The sequence below is a fragment of the Haemaphysalis longicornis genome, unplaced genomic scaffold (genome assembly GCF_048455015.1).
Source record: "Haemaphysalis longicornis isolate Haplotype H1 unplaced genomic scaffold, Haemaphysalis longicornis Haplotype H1 scaffold_2, whole genome shotgun sequence".
NCBI classification, from domain to species: Eukaryota; Metazoa; Arthropoda; class Arachnida; order Ixodida; family Ixodidae; genus Haemaphysalis; species Haemaphysalis longicornis.
Window position 1 is genome coordinate 247,546,477 of NW_027526295.1, and position 13,743 is coordinate 247,560,219.

General features: G+C 51.3%; 1 protein-coding gene across 2 annotated transcripts in view; it reads right to left on the reverse strand.

Annotated features, from left to right (window-relative positions):
* The window catches only part of Tup (LIM1_Isl and LIM2_Isl domain-containing protein tup), a 144,229-nt gene that overhangs the window by 52,222 nt on the left and 78,264 nt on the right, over positions 1-13,743 (reverse strand). For both annotated transcript variants that reach the window (XM_077700074.1, XM_077700073.1), the window contains exon 4: positions 6,969-7,366. In XM_077700074.1, the coding sequence (XP_077556200.1) occupies positions 6,969-7,366 (398 nt within the window). The remainder of the gene's footprint in view (positions 1-6,968; positions 7,367-13,743) is intronic.

Below are 13,743 nucleotides of genomic sequence, written 5' to 3' on the forward strand. Positions count from 1 at the left end.
AGACCTATGGTGTCCGGGTGGTACAAAACAAAGAAAACAAATCCTACTTTTAGGACTAAAAGAAAACAAATCCTACTTTTAGGTGCATCCGCCAATGGAAAACGTCACGCGCGGTGGGACAGAGGAAACTTTCAATAGCACACAGCATGCCAGACAAAATCAATAGAATAGTTTAGCTGACCCCTCTTCATGACATGTAATGACGGTACTTGGCATTCAAGCCCTTGAAAAATAACGAAAGATTCTCGGACTTAAGCTTCTTCTTAAGCTATATAACATGCAATTGTCGTTTGGCAGTGAACTGTACCTACAACGTTTGGCGACTCGACTAACAAGACACCGACCTGAAAAATCGTTGACACCACATATTGCCAGAACTAACCTTTTTAACTATTCTTTCTTCCCCCACATGATAACGTACGAACAACTTGTCTTTGTCTTCATTACAGTCGTATCATACCGTAGATATAGTATGGTGATGTTTTATTAGCGGTTGCTTGATTTGTATACTGAATTGTTTTAATGTCTTGTTTTCATGTTTAACATTTTATGTTTGCTAATTTGCTGCACATCTGCGTGCTGTTTTCTTGCACGTGTTGTATACTCTGTATTGCCCCTCCTGCTTGGGCCCAACCTGGGCCTGCAGTATTTACTAAATAAATGAAATAAATAAATCACCAAGCCTGCTCCCGAGGGAAAACAGAACAAAAAAAAATCGTTCTTGTTTACACCTCCGGCGCCCCGTTCAGTCGCAGTCACGCCCTTCGACACGCCTTACCGCCTCATCTCACCCTTTCTTTTCTTTCCCTTCGATTTCACTGAACACATCGGGCTGCTGACTAAGCACCGGGGACGTAACAGGCAGCACAACCGGCGCGACTCGCGGACAGCGGAAAGCAGCAAAAGGAGGAGACGAGGGGGAGGACGCTGTGAATGGCGGGCGCAGCAGACGTCGCTCATTTATTTATATTTAGGGCCGCGCCCGAAACCGCGACCGTAATTTGCGGGGCGGACAAGCGGCGCGCGCGGGACTCATCAGCTGCGCACGCGTTGCAAGTCGCCGCTGCGTCTCCGGCTCATCTGCGCGTCCTCACGCTCGCTCCTCCTGCTCCTCGATCGTGCACGCAGTTCGGTGCAGTGGGGCGGAAAAGATAGCCGCGCGCCTTGTTGCGCCCAACAAAGAGAGGAAGCGAAAGGGGCATTTAAAAGACGGTACCACTTTGCTGGGGATACGGTTGCTGACGTGAAACGCCCTTCCACCAATACGTGAGGGTCTCTTTCTGCTAGCAACGCAGAAACAGAACTCCACCCAGCGTCAGGTTAACGCAAGCGCGCATCATTCCTCGCCCCCGATTTTCAGCGCTGCACGGAACTAGCTCTGCAGGACCTAAACCGAGCCTTCCACCACAGCAGACGCGCGAAAAGGACAGACAATGCAGGAATAAGAAGTATATACATAATACAGGAAAAGGGGGGAAAGTTGTGGCAGTGCCTCATCTTGTCTGTCTGCGGTAGGGACGCCGGAGTACGATGCAACGTGGGGGCTTTTTGCGCATGTGTGCGAGCTGTGGGACCGCAAAGCAATAAAGAATGGACAGCGTGTGACGGGTCCTATCATGGCCTGGGCTACACCTGAACGCGACGCAGTCCGGAACGCAGAAAAGCATGCTCCGCTGCAGAAAAGGGAGAGGACTGAAGCCGCGGAGGATGCGTGTGGTTTACGCACGCCACGCGCCAGCGGCCACGCGCGCGCGCAGCCGCTACTAATTGGTTTTGAAGCAAGCGCGTCTTCTCCTGCACTGCTGAAAGAAGGGGAATAAACGCGTTCGCCCAGAGGAACAAAGCCACGCGAGGCGCCCTTGCTAGGAGCCATAATTCTCGTCAGTTGCGCGTTAAGCCTAGACTTACGCACGCGAGAGTTGCTTATAGCTTATTTTGTTCCGGCTCCACGATGCAAGTCTTCTTCATTTCGGTAAACAGCCGTTTGCGACCGGCCGCTACATAACTGAAAAAACCGGATTTGTTTCATACGCAGATTTGTTTCGTACTGCTGGGTCTAATATTAACTTTTAGGTATTTTGATTGTGTATAACGATGCATTGCTTTCTGAGAATTCCACTCGTTAAATGGATATTTTGTTTTATTTGGATCATTTTTACAATGGATGCCAAAAATTGTCACGCATGCAAACCTCAGCCGCACTTCTCACGTCGCAACAGGAAGATTTCAACCCTATTTACCTGTATAACTTTGTTTTGCAGAGGTTATAGCTACTTCTATTCTATTGTTTGTACTGCAGCTTCCTCATTTGTTGTATGGTATTTACACACTTCCCTCTTCATTGCAATTGCCTTGAGGGTATTCAGAATTAAGAAATAAAAATAAAAAAGCGACAGCGCGTCAGACGGTACGGAAGAGGAATTGACAAGCACTTTCGAAGCGCAAGGCTCTTGTCTGCTCTTGTCACTAGCTAACTTCTTTTCCCGTCCCATCCGACGCGCTGTTGCTTTCTTTCAACGCTACATTTCAGTGCAGAAGACAATTTCTGCCCTTCTCAAGGCAAAAATTGCTCAGCGATTATGGCAGGACACATCGTCACCGCGATCATCACGAGCCGCTCACCACGTGAGTGATAAGCGATACAGTTAGCAGGACAGCGATACCGGTATTCCACAGAAACAACGGCACTCATTCCACTCCAGGAGGAGGAGTGTCATGAGAAAAAGCGGTCATTTATTTACACACAGTACCCACAGCGCCTGAGGCATTACAGTGGGGGGGGGGGGGGGGGGGGGGTAGTACAAAAAAATGATACCACATCGTGAAATGCTCGATCCTCATGAGGGCTAGTGTCGAGTCGTTGAGCGGAGTGAGTAAGGGGATGGTAAACAATAGCCTGCCATCAGCTCCTCATGTCACTGAGGAACAGATCGCACCCTGATAAGGCATTGAAGATATCGCCCGGCGTTGCAATTCAGGGAAGGTGGTAAGTATGCTATAAAAGAAAACAGCAGTCGACTTCAAGAGCCATCATCATCAGCAGCAGCTTATCTGTGTCCACTCGAGGATGAAGACATCGCTATCCCGGCGTGCCTCCCAACTACTCCTTCTTGCGAAACTCGAATCTATTCATTGCTTCGAATTTACCTATTTCATCTCGTCGTCGAGTTAACTGCCTTCCCCTACTTCTGTCACCGCGTCTCTGTGCAGCGACTCCGTTACCTTGGTTGTCCGCCGGTCGTCAGTTTTTTGCATTCCATGACCCGCAAAAGTCTACTCCTGTCTCTTAATTTGAGGAAGACGTCAGTCTTCCTCCCGAATTAGGTTCCTGATACAGGGCGCTTGTTTCATGTCCCTTGCACTTTTACTTACATCGTCCTCGGTTGCATGGATGGTTCGATTGTTATAAGTTATCTTTGTTTCGTAGGGCGCCAAGTTTCTGTCCCATAGTCATCACCGGCAATACCCATTGACTACTCTTCAAAGCACCCTAGCCCATCCAAATTCTGCAGCGGATTTTTTTTGTCGTGGTCTGGATCAGCACTTACAGAATGTCCGAGGAAGTTACAGTGTTCCACCTTTTCAAGCGTTTCACCACACTTTCTCGCTGCTGAAATTTACTTCTCATTTAGGACTAACCCGCCGCGGTGGCTCAGTGGCTAAGGCGTTGCGCTGCTGAGCACGAGGTCGTGGGTTCGATTCCCGGCCGCGGCGGCCGCTTTTCTGATTGAGGCGAAAAGCAAAAACGCCCGTGTGTTCGAGATTTCGGCGCACGTTAAAGATCCCCAGGTGGTCAAAATTAATCCGGAGCCCTCCACTACGGCGCGCCTCATCGCCTGCGTTGCGTCGGCGCGTTAAACCCCACAATCAATCAATCATTTAGGACTACTTCTTTACGTATATGCACAATTGTGCTCCGCTGTTGCAAAAAGCGCGACAGCACTGAGTACGCCCACACCAAACGATTTTCGTTCCCTCAGCCGGCGACAACAACACGGTGTCTTCTCCGCGGCATGCTTGTACGAGACCGTTAGCCCATTGCTACCGCGATGTCAACCATGACGCCATGTGCAGATAACATTGAGGGGGACCGAGTCTTCGTTACTTCTGGGCGTCAGAGCGTATACAAAAGCGCGCGCGCCCACGCCCTTGGATATTCGGCACTGCGGAGAACTGCACGCGACGGCAGATCGCACACAGGCGTTCGAGCGTGACATCGCACACGTCAAGCTACCCCCCTATTTTTTGTTTCTGCTTTACAAGTTCGTTTGTGGCATCGTTATCTCGCCGGGCAGCTGTCGCCCGTTGTTGGTGCCCGTTCGCTGTAGGGCGCGGCATTCCAAACCTGGCTGCTCGACACGCTTCACGACCTGCTTGTGACGTTACGCCATTGCGAGTGCGTTACTGAACTTAGCTGGCGGTTTATTGGGCCATGCTCGCACGGCGAACGCACCAGTTTCGTATGACGTGTATCAACTGGTAGCCTCAGCATCGAACAAGGGAAGATCTCACAGTGCTCTGAAGTGCGATATTCAGCAACCAAAATCCAAATAAAACAATGCGGAAATTATGGTTGTTTTGAGTAAATCTTGTACCTTTTAACAAAAAAGGAGCCCGTGTTACATCGACTTATGCGACCTCCCTTGATGAGCGCACTGGAACTAGAGCGAAACCAGACATAATAATGAAGCAGAGTAAGGAATGCTGAAGAGAAAGCCTTAAAAATTTTGCCATCTCCATTTGATGTTTCCTCACAAAGTAGGACGAACGAAGGATCTTACGCGCCGTGCAGTTATTTTTGCCAATGTTTATAGCTCGGCGTGGAATGCTTATGCGATTCCTTGGCCGTAAACATCGTGCTCAAAGCCATCATAAAATTGCAGCCCGCTAGCTGATAGGGATCTTGCACATGAACGGTATACACCATGTTGTCAGCGACGCTCGCCCATTTACAGCTCTATATGGGCGTAGCCATGAACAGGCATTCGAATACGTGCACAGCACTGCTTCATGTGAAATTTTTCACATTCAAGCCCCCTTAGGCAGCCATTTCAATACTGATTCGCAAAGTATATGTGTACTGATAATCTGGGTCCTTACTGCTGTCCTATACATGTCACAAAGGTACTAGTCCAACGCAACGTTGCCTTGAGGCAACCTCTGCGAGCACGTAACATGCATGTGGGCTAGGCATTACAGCAACTGGGTACTTTAATGGAGGACAATAAGAAAGGTCAGTCAGCGAAGCTTACAAGCCAAATCGAACAAAACGCAGCCGCTTCGCTCCAAAACTATACACGCGACTGAATGTGAATAGACCGGTGGTCAAGTACGCGCAGCCACCATCCTTGCTGCTAGGCGAAGTCCCGCTAGACACACGTTAGATGAGGCAGTTCGGTAGCCCTTGTTCCCAGCTTGCCTGCTCAATCGCAAATATATATCTACCGGAGGCAGCGGTTCTTCGCCCTTTGTCATCGGTGGTGCACCTGATCCACTGACTGTTTCTTCTGTCAGAAGGCCGCTTCGGTAGTACCACCAGGTGACGGGCAAAACACCCCTGACGCAGCCTCATGTCAGAGCCTTGGCCTGGCCCTCTCTGGTGCGACACCTGTGGCACCGGGGCCGAATGGTTCCAGCATTCTTGGATGAATGTGATCGCAACTGTGTTGATGTACCCCACAAGCCCCGGGACGAACCAAATTTGCATTTGTAAGACCACCCACCCTCTGACAGGTTTGCAACTAAAGCATCAAGGACGGCCTCCAGGGGCTTGGGCCGGCACCGTTTCTGGCTATAGGGGAGTAAACTTTCTCCGTTATATGGCAACAATACGGGATGCCTTTGTAGATTCGCGTGGATACCCATGCACACACTGACGGATAGAGCTTACCACGTGACACAGTGGTCCCCACTACTACGTTTGGTGCCACCATTAGAATTGTTGCTGCAAGAGGGTGAGCTTCCCCGCGCCACACGTGTTCTGCTCCTACCGCATGAAGCCGATATTCCAAGCGAACTCGCTCTCTGGGAAGTAATGTTGTTTTAAATGGTTTGAGTTGCAGTGGGCACTATTATAGCTGCAGTGACTCAGACACAGTATCTCAGTTTTAAAGCCTCATTTGATCGTGCATGTCTCCTCTGCGTGGCTTTTCACTGGAAGGCAAACACGGATCATGTGTTGTGTATTGATTTTGATTGATTGATTGATTGATTGATTGATTGATTGATTGATTGATTGATTGATTGATTGATTGATTGATTGATTGATTGATTGATTGATTGATTGATTGATTGATTGATTGATTGATTGATTGATTGATTGTAGGGTTTAACGCGCCGACGCAACGCAGGCGATGAGGCGCGCCGTAGTGGAGGGCTCCGGATTAATTTTGACCACCTGGGGATCTTTAACGTGCGCCGAAATCTCGTACACACGGGCGTTTTTGCTTTTCGCCTCCATCAGAAAAGCGGCCGCCGCGGCCGGGAATCGAACCCGCGACCTCGTGCTCAGCAGCGCAACGCCTTAGCCACTGAGCCACTGCGGCGGGTTGTATACGTTCCCGCGGCCATTCGTGCAGCGTGCATGCAACACCTCCGGGGCAGAGCGCTCCAACCTGAGAGACTTGCAAACTTCAAGCGGTGAATGATGGCGCATCCACAAACCCACAAACGTCCTCTTTTCAAGCTTCTCGCGAAAGCTCGGGTGGAGTTTTTTACCTAATAACGCCTCGGTTAAGCGCTGGAGCAATCTCTCGTACACAGAAAGGCGGACATTTGCAGCAATATTCCGCGCCTCTTGTAGCCGAGAACAATTGAAGTGTTCAGCGTTTCTTTACGTTAAACCATTGTTCACAAGATCAAGGCAGCTACCGCGTTCTGTGTACACAGGACAGAGTGCCCTTGTCGCTGCGGCGTGGTAGGAGCATGGGACTGAAGGAAGGGCGTGTAACAACGCTATACAGACGGACCTTTTCATGCTGCTGCATCTGCTTCATGAGGAGGCTCTTCTTCTTGTCCTTGCAGCGCTTGTTCTGGAACCAGACCCGGATGACCCGCGGCGAGAGGCCCGTCATCTCGACCAGCTGCTCCTTCATGAGCGCGTCCGGCCTCGGGTTGGCCGCGTAGCAAGTGCGCAGCGTGTGCAGCTGCTTCTCGTTCAGCACCGTCCGCACCCGAGTCGGCTTGTGCTGCTGCTGCTGCTGCGACTGCTGGCCGTCGCCGCCGCCCGCCGCCGTGCCGCCGCCGTGCTGCTGCTGCTTGCTCTGCGGGTGGCCGCGAGGCTGGGCGGGCGGAGTTCCTCCGGCGCCCGCCTGGCCACCGGCCCGGGGGACCCCTGGCCCGCCCACGGGCAACGGCTCCGCGTTCGCTGCACACGGACAACAAAGAACAAAGAGGTCGCGAGGTTGGTTGGTTGGCAGACAGGCTGCATATAGGCGTGCACCGACAACTATGTTCGCATGCAAGTGCTTCCACTGAAACAGCTCCAGCACACAAATTATCAAACGACTTTAACACTGCGCACCAGTCACTGCAAACTGCTGCGGAGGGAGGAGCGGGCATGGCTAAGGACAGCTCGTTCAGTGTCCAGTAGAGACGACTTCTAGAGAAGGGCAAACATATAGGCGGTGGAAGAAAACAGCTTGTGGTGGTTTCAGACCCTCGTTATATAAAGTTCCGCCAGGTGGTGTAATTCGGTTATGTATGTAAAGGTAGCGGATAACTCGACATTTAAGAATGGTGCCACCATGTTGAGGCATACATAAAGCCACTCTCTTGGCGCAGCCTGCTTCTGAAGCATGGGAGATATTCGCAAAGAGAGCTGAAGGGCAATGACTACGTTACCCTGGGTGAAAGCATTCAGGGAGCTAGAGGGAAAGCGGGGAAACAGCACAACAAATAAAGTACGGGTGCGCGCGCAGGCATCTTTCACATGTACTCTAGCACGGAAGTGCTCGAAGATGCGGAGTTCCATTCCTGCGCTTACTGCTTCAAACTATGGCCAACGTGCTCGAAAGTGGGCGACAGCCTTGTTGACTAGGGCGTTTTTCGGAGCCATTGGTTACGCAGTACGCATAATAATTCCTAACAAAGATTGGGGTGTAGTCTGCATTAGAAGAGGAGACAGATCACACGAGAAACAACGCACAGGTTGCGAAGGTTGCATTGTATACACGGGAATGGCAAAGAAGATGAGCGTAGCTCTTGTTGGCGAAACCCAGCACCATTAGACCTTCCGTCGCGTTGCCGAATCGGGCAAAGGTTTCTCAATTTCTAGACACCAACATATTTTGCTGCGCTTTTAGGTACATCCTCATCCAGATATCTGCCATCTTGATGGCTACCTGCTACGTTTGATGGACGGCATCTACCGGAATACATCGTTGACGTTGGTGTGCAATGTCTTGCACCACAGCCAACGACACAACCAGACTACTGGAACGTATACGAGCCAACAATTTTGGAGCAGCGCATGCCCGGTAGCCATTTGCGATATACCGACCGATAACCGGCACAACAAAGCGGGGAGATTGTTCGATATACTAACGTAAGCTGTTCACCTCTCTTAAGTTCGTCAACTCTTCCAGCCTGCCATTCCCGTGATTAGCTTTTGGCCTCTTTTCTGTCAGTCGAGAACAGTTCTGGGCAGCCCAGCACTGCTTTCGCAATAGAAATTCGATGGGAAAAAATACGGCAGCTGCTCTGGGGCAGTTCTAAACAGCCCAACATTGCTCTCGCTGTAGAAATAATATGGGAAAAAATACGGCAGCTGCTCTGGGGCAGGTCTGAACAGCCCAGCACTGCTCTCGCAGTAGAAATTCTATGGGGAAAAATACGGCAGCTGCACTGGGGCAGTTCTGGACACCTAGCACTGCTCCCGCAGTAGAAATTCTATGTGGGAAAATACGCCAGCTGCACTGGGGCAGTTCTGGACAGCCTAGCACTGCTCTCGCAGTAGAAATTCTATGGGGAAAAATGCGGCTCTGGGGCAGCTCTGGGCAGCCCAGCACTGCTCCCTCAGTAGAAATTCTATGAGGAAAAATACGGCAGCTGCTCTGGGGCAGTTCTGGGCAGTCCAAAGTGACAAATCGGGGATCTTTGGACACGCCAGAGGTTGGCATTGCGAACGGGGGTGCGCCGTACAATTGAACGCTCCTGGACGCGAGCTGCAAGTGCATTCGGAACAGCCCACACTCGAAAATCGATCGAGTCGCTGGGTTATGCTTCAATCAGTCCGCTGCGCATACGAAAGAGAAACAAGCGCAGCGCGGAAGCATCGTGAGGTCGAGTGAGCCAACGCGCATTCGCTCGCAATCCCCGCCGTGTCCAGCGAGCTGTTTCGTGGGCACGTGCCGGCGCTGCCTGCGGTCGCGCACCGTTGGCTACGGCGTCGCTCGTGCTGGGATCGGGTCTCGGCGGCGCTTGGGCGTGACCGAGTCACGCGCCCGGGGTGAGCTTGCGTCTCATGCGCGAGCAGCCTGCCGGCTACGCGTGTGTACACAGGCCGTGCGCAGACTCGGTGGCATCCTCGCGAACGTTGCATGAGCCTCCGAAACCGCCACGGGCAAGTAAGCACGCCGTCGCCGCGGCGTGGGACCCGTCCGCCATGCACCGCACCTCGTCGGCCTGCTACACCCAGGGCTATCCTTCGCGTAGCTTATTTATGGCTTTGTCGCGTGTGCGCTCTTCGTTGCGTGCGTTATCTATTGCGCTTGGGGAAACGAAGCCAAGTCATGAAGACCTGCGTTGTAGCGCGTTATGGTTCGGCTGGCGCCACGGCTCCCCTCATACTCGCGCGGTAAACGCAAGTGGAATGTTCCGTGGTGGCGACACCTTGAACAACGAGGTTCTGATTTTTTTTCTTCAAAATCATTAAAAGAGCTAATTCCGCGTTTTCGTATGGTTACTCCTATAGTCGTATGCGCTACTCCTCCGAATGCAGACAGAGTCAGTTGAGGGATGGCAGTACGACGCTGTGACGCAAGTTGCAGCTCCGAACTGGGCTCAACAAGGAGATGGGCTAGTCCAGCAAAATATAGTTTATAATTCTGCGTGCAATTTCTTTCCACAAGAATTTTCCGCTAATTAGAGCATCGGTAACAATTCCGGCTTTAATGCCTCGCGTTCAGTATGCCGGCTCCTGTCGCTCCCTCCCTCCAGCGAAGCAGCAATCAGTCATCGTGTTCACGCGCAGGCTGTACAGAGCCAGGTACTCGTGCCGGGAGCGTGCCAGGATTTGTAAAACTCGCAATGTTATTGCACTAATCATGATGTGCAACGCTTCGTAACTCCGCTCAAATCTCCCACCTATGCGTAGCCGTCGTCAATGACAGCGGCCCCTTTTTATTCGTTCAACACATGTATATGCCCCCCCCCCCCTTCCCCCCTCGGTGCCCAAGTCTCTGAGCTACCTCGTTCACAATACGCTATCGTGAGACTGGCACCCGGAGAGACTATAGCATACGTATTGCGGCGGTTCAATACGATGGCATATATATTTGAATCCGCACTTATTTGACGGCAACAATCATACAGAGAGCACTCTGTGTTTTTCCGGGGGTTATTTTTCACCCACCGATGGTTGATAAACCTGCACACGAATCAGCAATCAAATATTATGCCTTGAGACATTTCAAGGATGATTTCGACTCCCCGATAACTCAGATCCAACATCTGCGAGTTGTCAGGAATCACTCGAATGCATCGTTTGTGATTTGCGAAGTGTCCCGCTAGGAACTGGAAGGCACTGCTTCAGAACCCCTAGCTCGAACAATGTTGGGACATTTAATGCACCTATTCGTCACATCATTAGGAAGAGCCCGCTGCCATTTAGGGATGAGTCTATTTGCCAAATTAATCCGGAAGCTTGAAGCGCACGGTAAAGTGAGCTTTGGCAATTCTCTGCCTGACAGCAGATGTACGGCACCCTGAGAGAGGAGAGGGCGGAGACAATGCCGACGCAGCAGCGAAACCTGAACCCTGTGTCAGTTAAGGCGCGCCGCGACCAGCCAATGCCAGAGAAAGAAAAGGAGGGAAAGAAAGGCAGGGTGGCGGCCGAGCGGGAAGGGCCGAGGGAGAACGGCGCATAAAGCCAGGAACTCGCGCTTCGTCGGCTCTCGGGGCTCGGGCTCCCGCCGTAACGCGATCTCCGACCAAACAGCGCCTGTTTATTCACCTGATGACATTCTCACGAGCGGGCGGCTGGGGCGGCTTCTTTGCGCGAGCGGGCGCGCGCGTGCACTCGTCTGGACCCCTTCGATTCACCGTGCCTTCAATCCCGCGCTCTCCGCAATGGGTCGAAGCTCGTGGCTTCCCAGCAGGCTTTAGAGCGAGCTGCCTCACCTCGATTTGCGTTTTTTTATTCCACAGACTCCGGCAGTTCCGTCAGGGTACTGGCAAGCCAATAAACAGATAGTGAGGCCGCAGACCACCGCGTCCACCGTGTCACGTGCTGGAGCGCTTGCACGCATGCGCGATCACCGACCGCGCCCCGAACAGTATAAACTCTCGAAACAATCCCCGAAAAGATTTGTGAGAATTTAGCTAGAGAGAGAGAGAGAGAGAGAGAGAGAGAGAGAGAGAGAGAGAGAGAGAGAGAGAGAGAGAGAGAGAGAGAGATGCTTCCTACCATTCCTAATCCTTGGAGCGAAAATGAGAGCATGAAGAGCAGCAAGAAAATAAGACAAAATTAAAGATAGACGTCAAGAACAGGGAAAGAGAGAAAATGAGCGAGGGAAAAGGGGAGCTGGAAACCGTCGTGAGAGTGCCGCGCAGAAAAAGCAGATCGCCGTGGTGCGATGAACCTAAGTACACAAAAATCCCGGCGGTGCCGTGCGTACAGGGCCATAGGATTCGGAGAGGGGACATTAAAAAGTAAACGGAACTGCGCGCGCGGATTTAGCGGAGTCTCCACTCGCTCGGGCCCGTGCGCGAGGAGCTTTTCTGCATGGACAGCGGTTGAATGGGGCGCTCAGTTAAAAAGAGCGCGGCGGGGACGTCGTCGCGCTGTGCAAAGAAGGGACGAGGGCGCGAGAAGTGTAAGCGATCCAGAGCTTCTTCTTCTGCTTCGGTTCTCCCGCGCAGTCTGCCGCCGCTCCCCAGCTCCCCCGGCTGCTTGTCCCCACTCCTCCTTTTCCACTTCAACTGCCGCCCCGCTCCCTTGGTCCGAACCTTCCCCGCGTGGAGCTCTCTTCCCCGCGCGGAAGAAGAGTCCTCTTTTCTAAACGCCGTGCATTACCGGCTCGACTTTCTGGGATTGAGACCATGTTCCAGGCAGCTACGCGACACTGATGTCCGGCTTGGACAAATATCTCCCTTTTAGGAGAGGGAGCGCGTAGAATGGCATTGAAGGCTACCGCGTGTCTTCGAGTCGCCGACGCGGCGGAAACACAATGGCGGACCCCGCGGGAGTGTATTGTGCTTCCTTATGATAGCGTAAAGTGATGAACCCAAACTCAGTCCGTCAGAGCGGCTCCCGCCACGTCGGATGACAGCCTGTATGCACATGTGATCGCCGTCGTCCATTCGGAGGAGGTCTTGTTGTTCTTGGCTTGCACGTTTTTTTTAAAGCTAGTTCTTCATTGCGGCTGGTTTGACCTTGAAAACAATCATTTGTCGACGAAACAACACGCTTATCGTTCTCACACTTGGTCTAAATCGCGTGCAGCAACACCTTATTTCCCTAGCATGAGTGTCTTGCTACAGGTGCACGCGTAAGCGTTAATCGTGATAATAGCCTTGGGGTTATTAACACCGGCCTGTATGTGCGTGATTTTGCAATCGGAGGTGGTTGCGGCTAGTGGTACAATTAAGTTAAAATTGGGGTTTCACGCGCCGAAGCAACATCGTGGCTATAAGGCGAAGCGTAGTGAAAAGGTATACGGATAGAAATCCAATAACGGTATTTCATTGTAACCAGGGCTTTCTGTATTTCCTGATCGCCCCTGCAGGCATTCGCATTGTGTGGTGGTTACTACTCAGAAACTTGGACTGCACTTCAAGACGCTGATAGAAGACCCCATAACACCCCTTGTGCGACAGACAGGACTAACAAAGAAACTAATAAAAGAAGATAAAATCAAGCGTCAGCATCTACCGGTAAGTTATTCATTTATTAGACCATACTGAAGAGAGCGAGGCCTTTAGGACTTGCGTCGTAGTCAATACTGAACAATAGCATCCCGAGCGGGAATGAGAGTAGTGATGAGTGAAGAGCTTGAAGTATTTGTTTCCTCGATATCAAACCCCTATCTCACAAAAACAAAATCAGCTTGCTTACGGCACTACCTGACACAAATATGCTACAGACGAACCTCATTATAACGACATCGCATGGGGAACGATAATTTATTCGTTATATCGGACATTCGTTATAAAAGTATGCACCTAAATTCTGCATATGGAATGCAAAATGAGCCCATCAAGCAGCAGGCACGCATACCATTCCCAATTGGATGGATAATAATAAATATGTACCATAATTTCTCGCATATAGCCCTCACCCCGTATTGCGTCCGTCCACGAAGCTGTGCCCTTGACAGACTATGGGGTACACAATGAAGAATAAATATTAGAACTTTCTAATCTAGTAGTTAGTATATTTTTTCTCACTTTTCTTTTCAGTTCTTTAACTGTATCCAGGGGTTCCGGACAGTTTCAAGCCACATTTAGCGTTTCTAGCAATATTGCTTATGCAAGATACACGTCAGCGTTAGAAGAAGGCGGATTTCTTGCCCAACTTTGTCC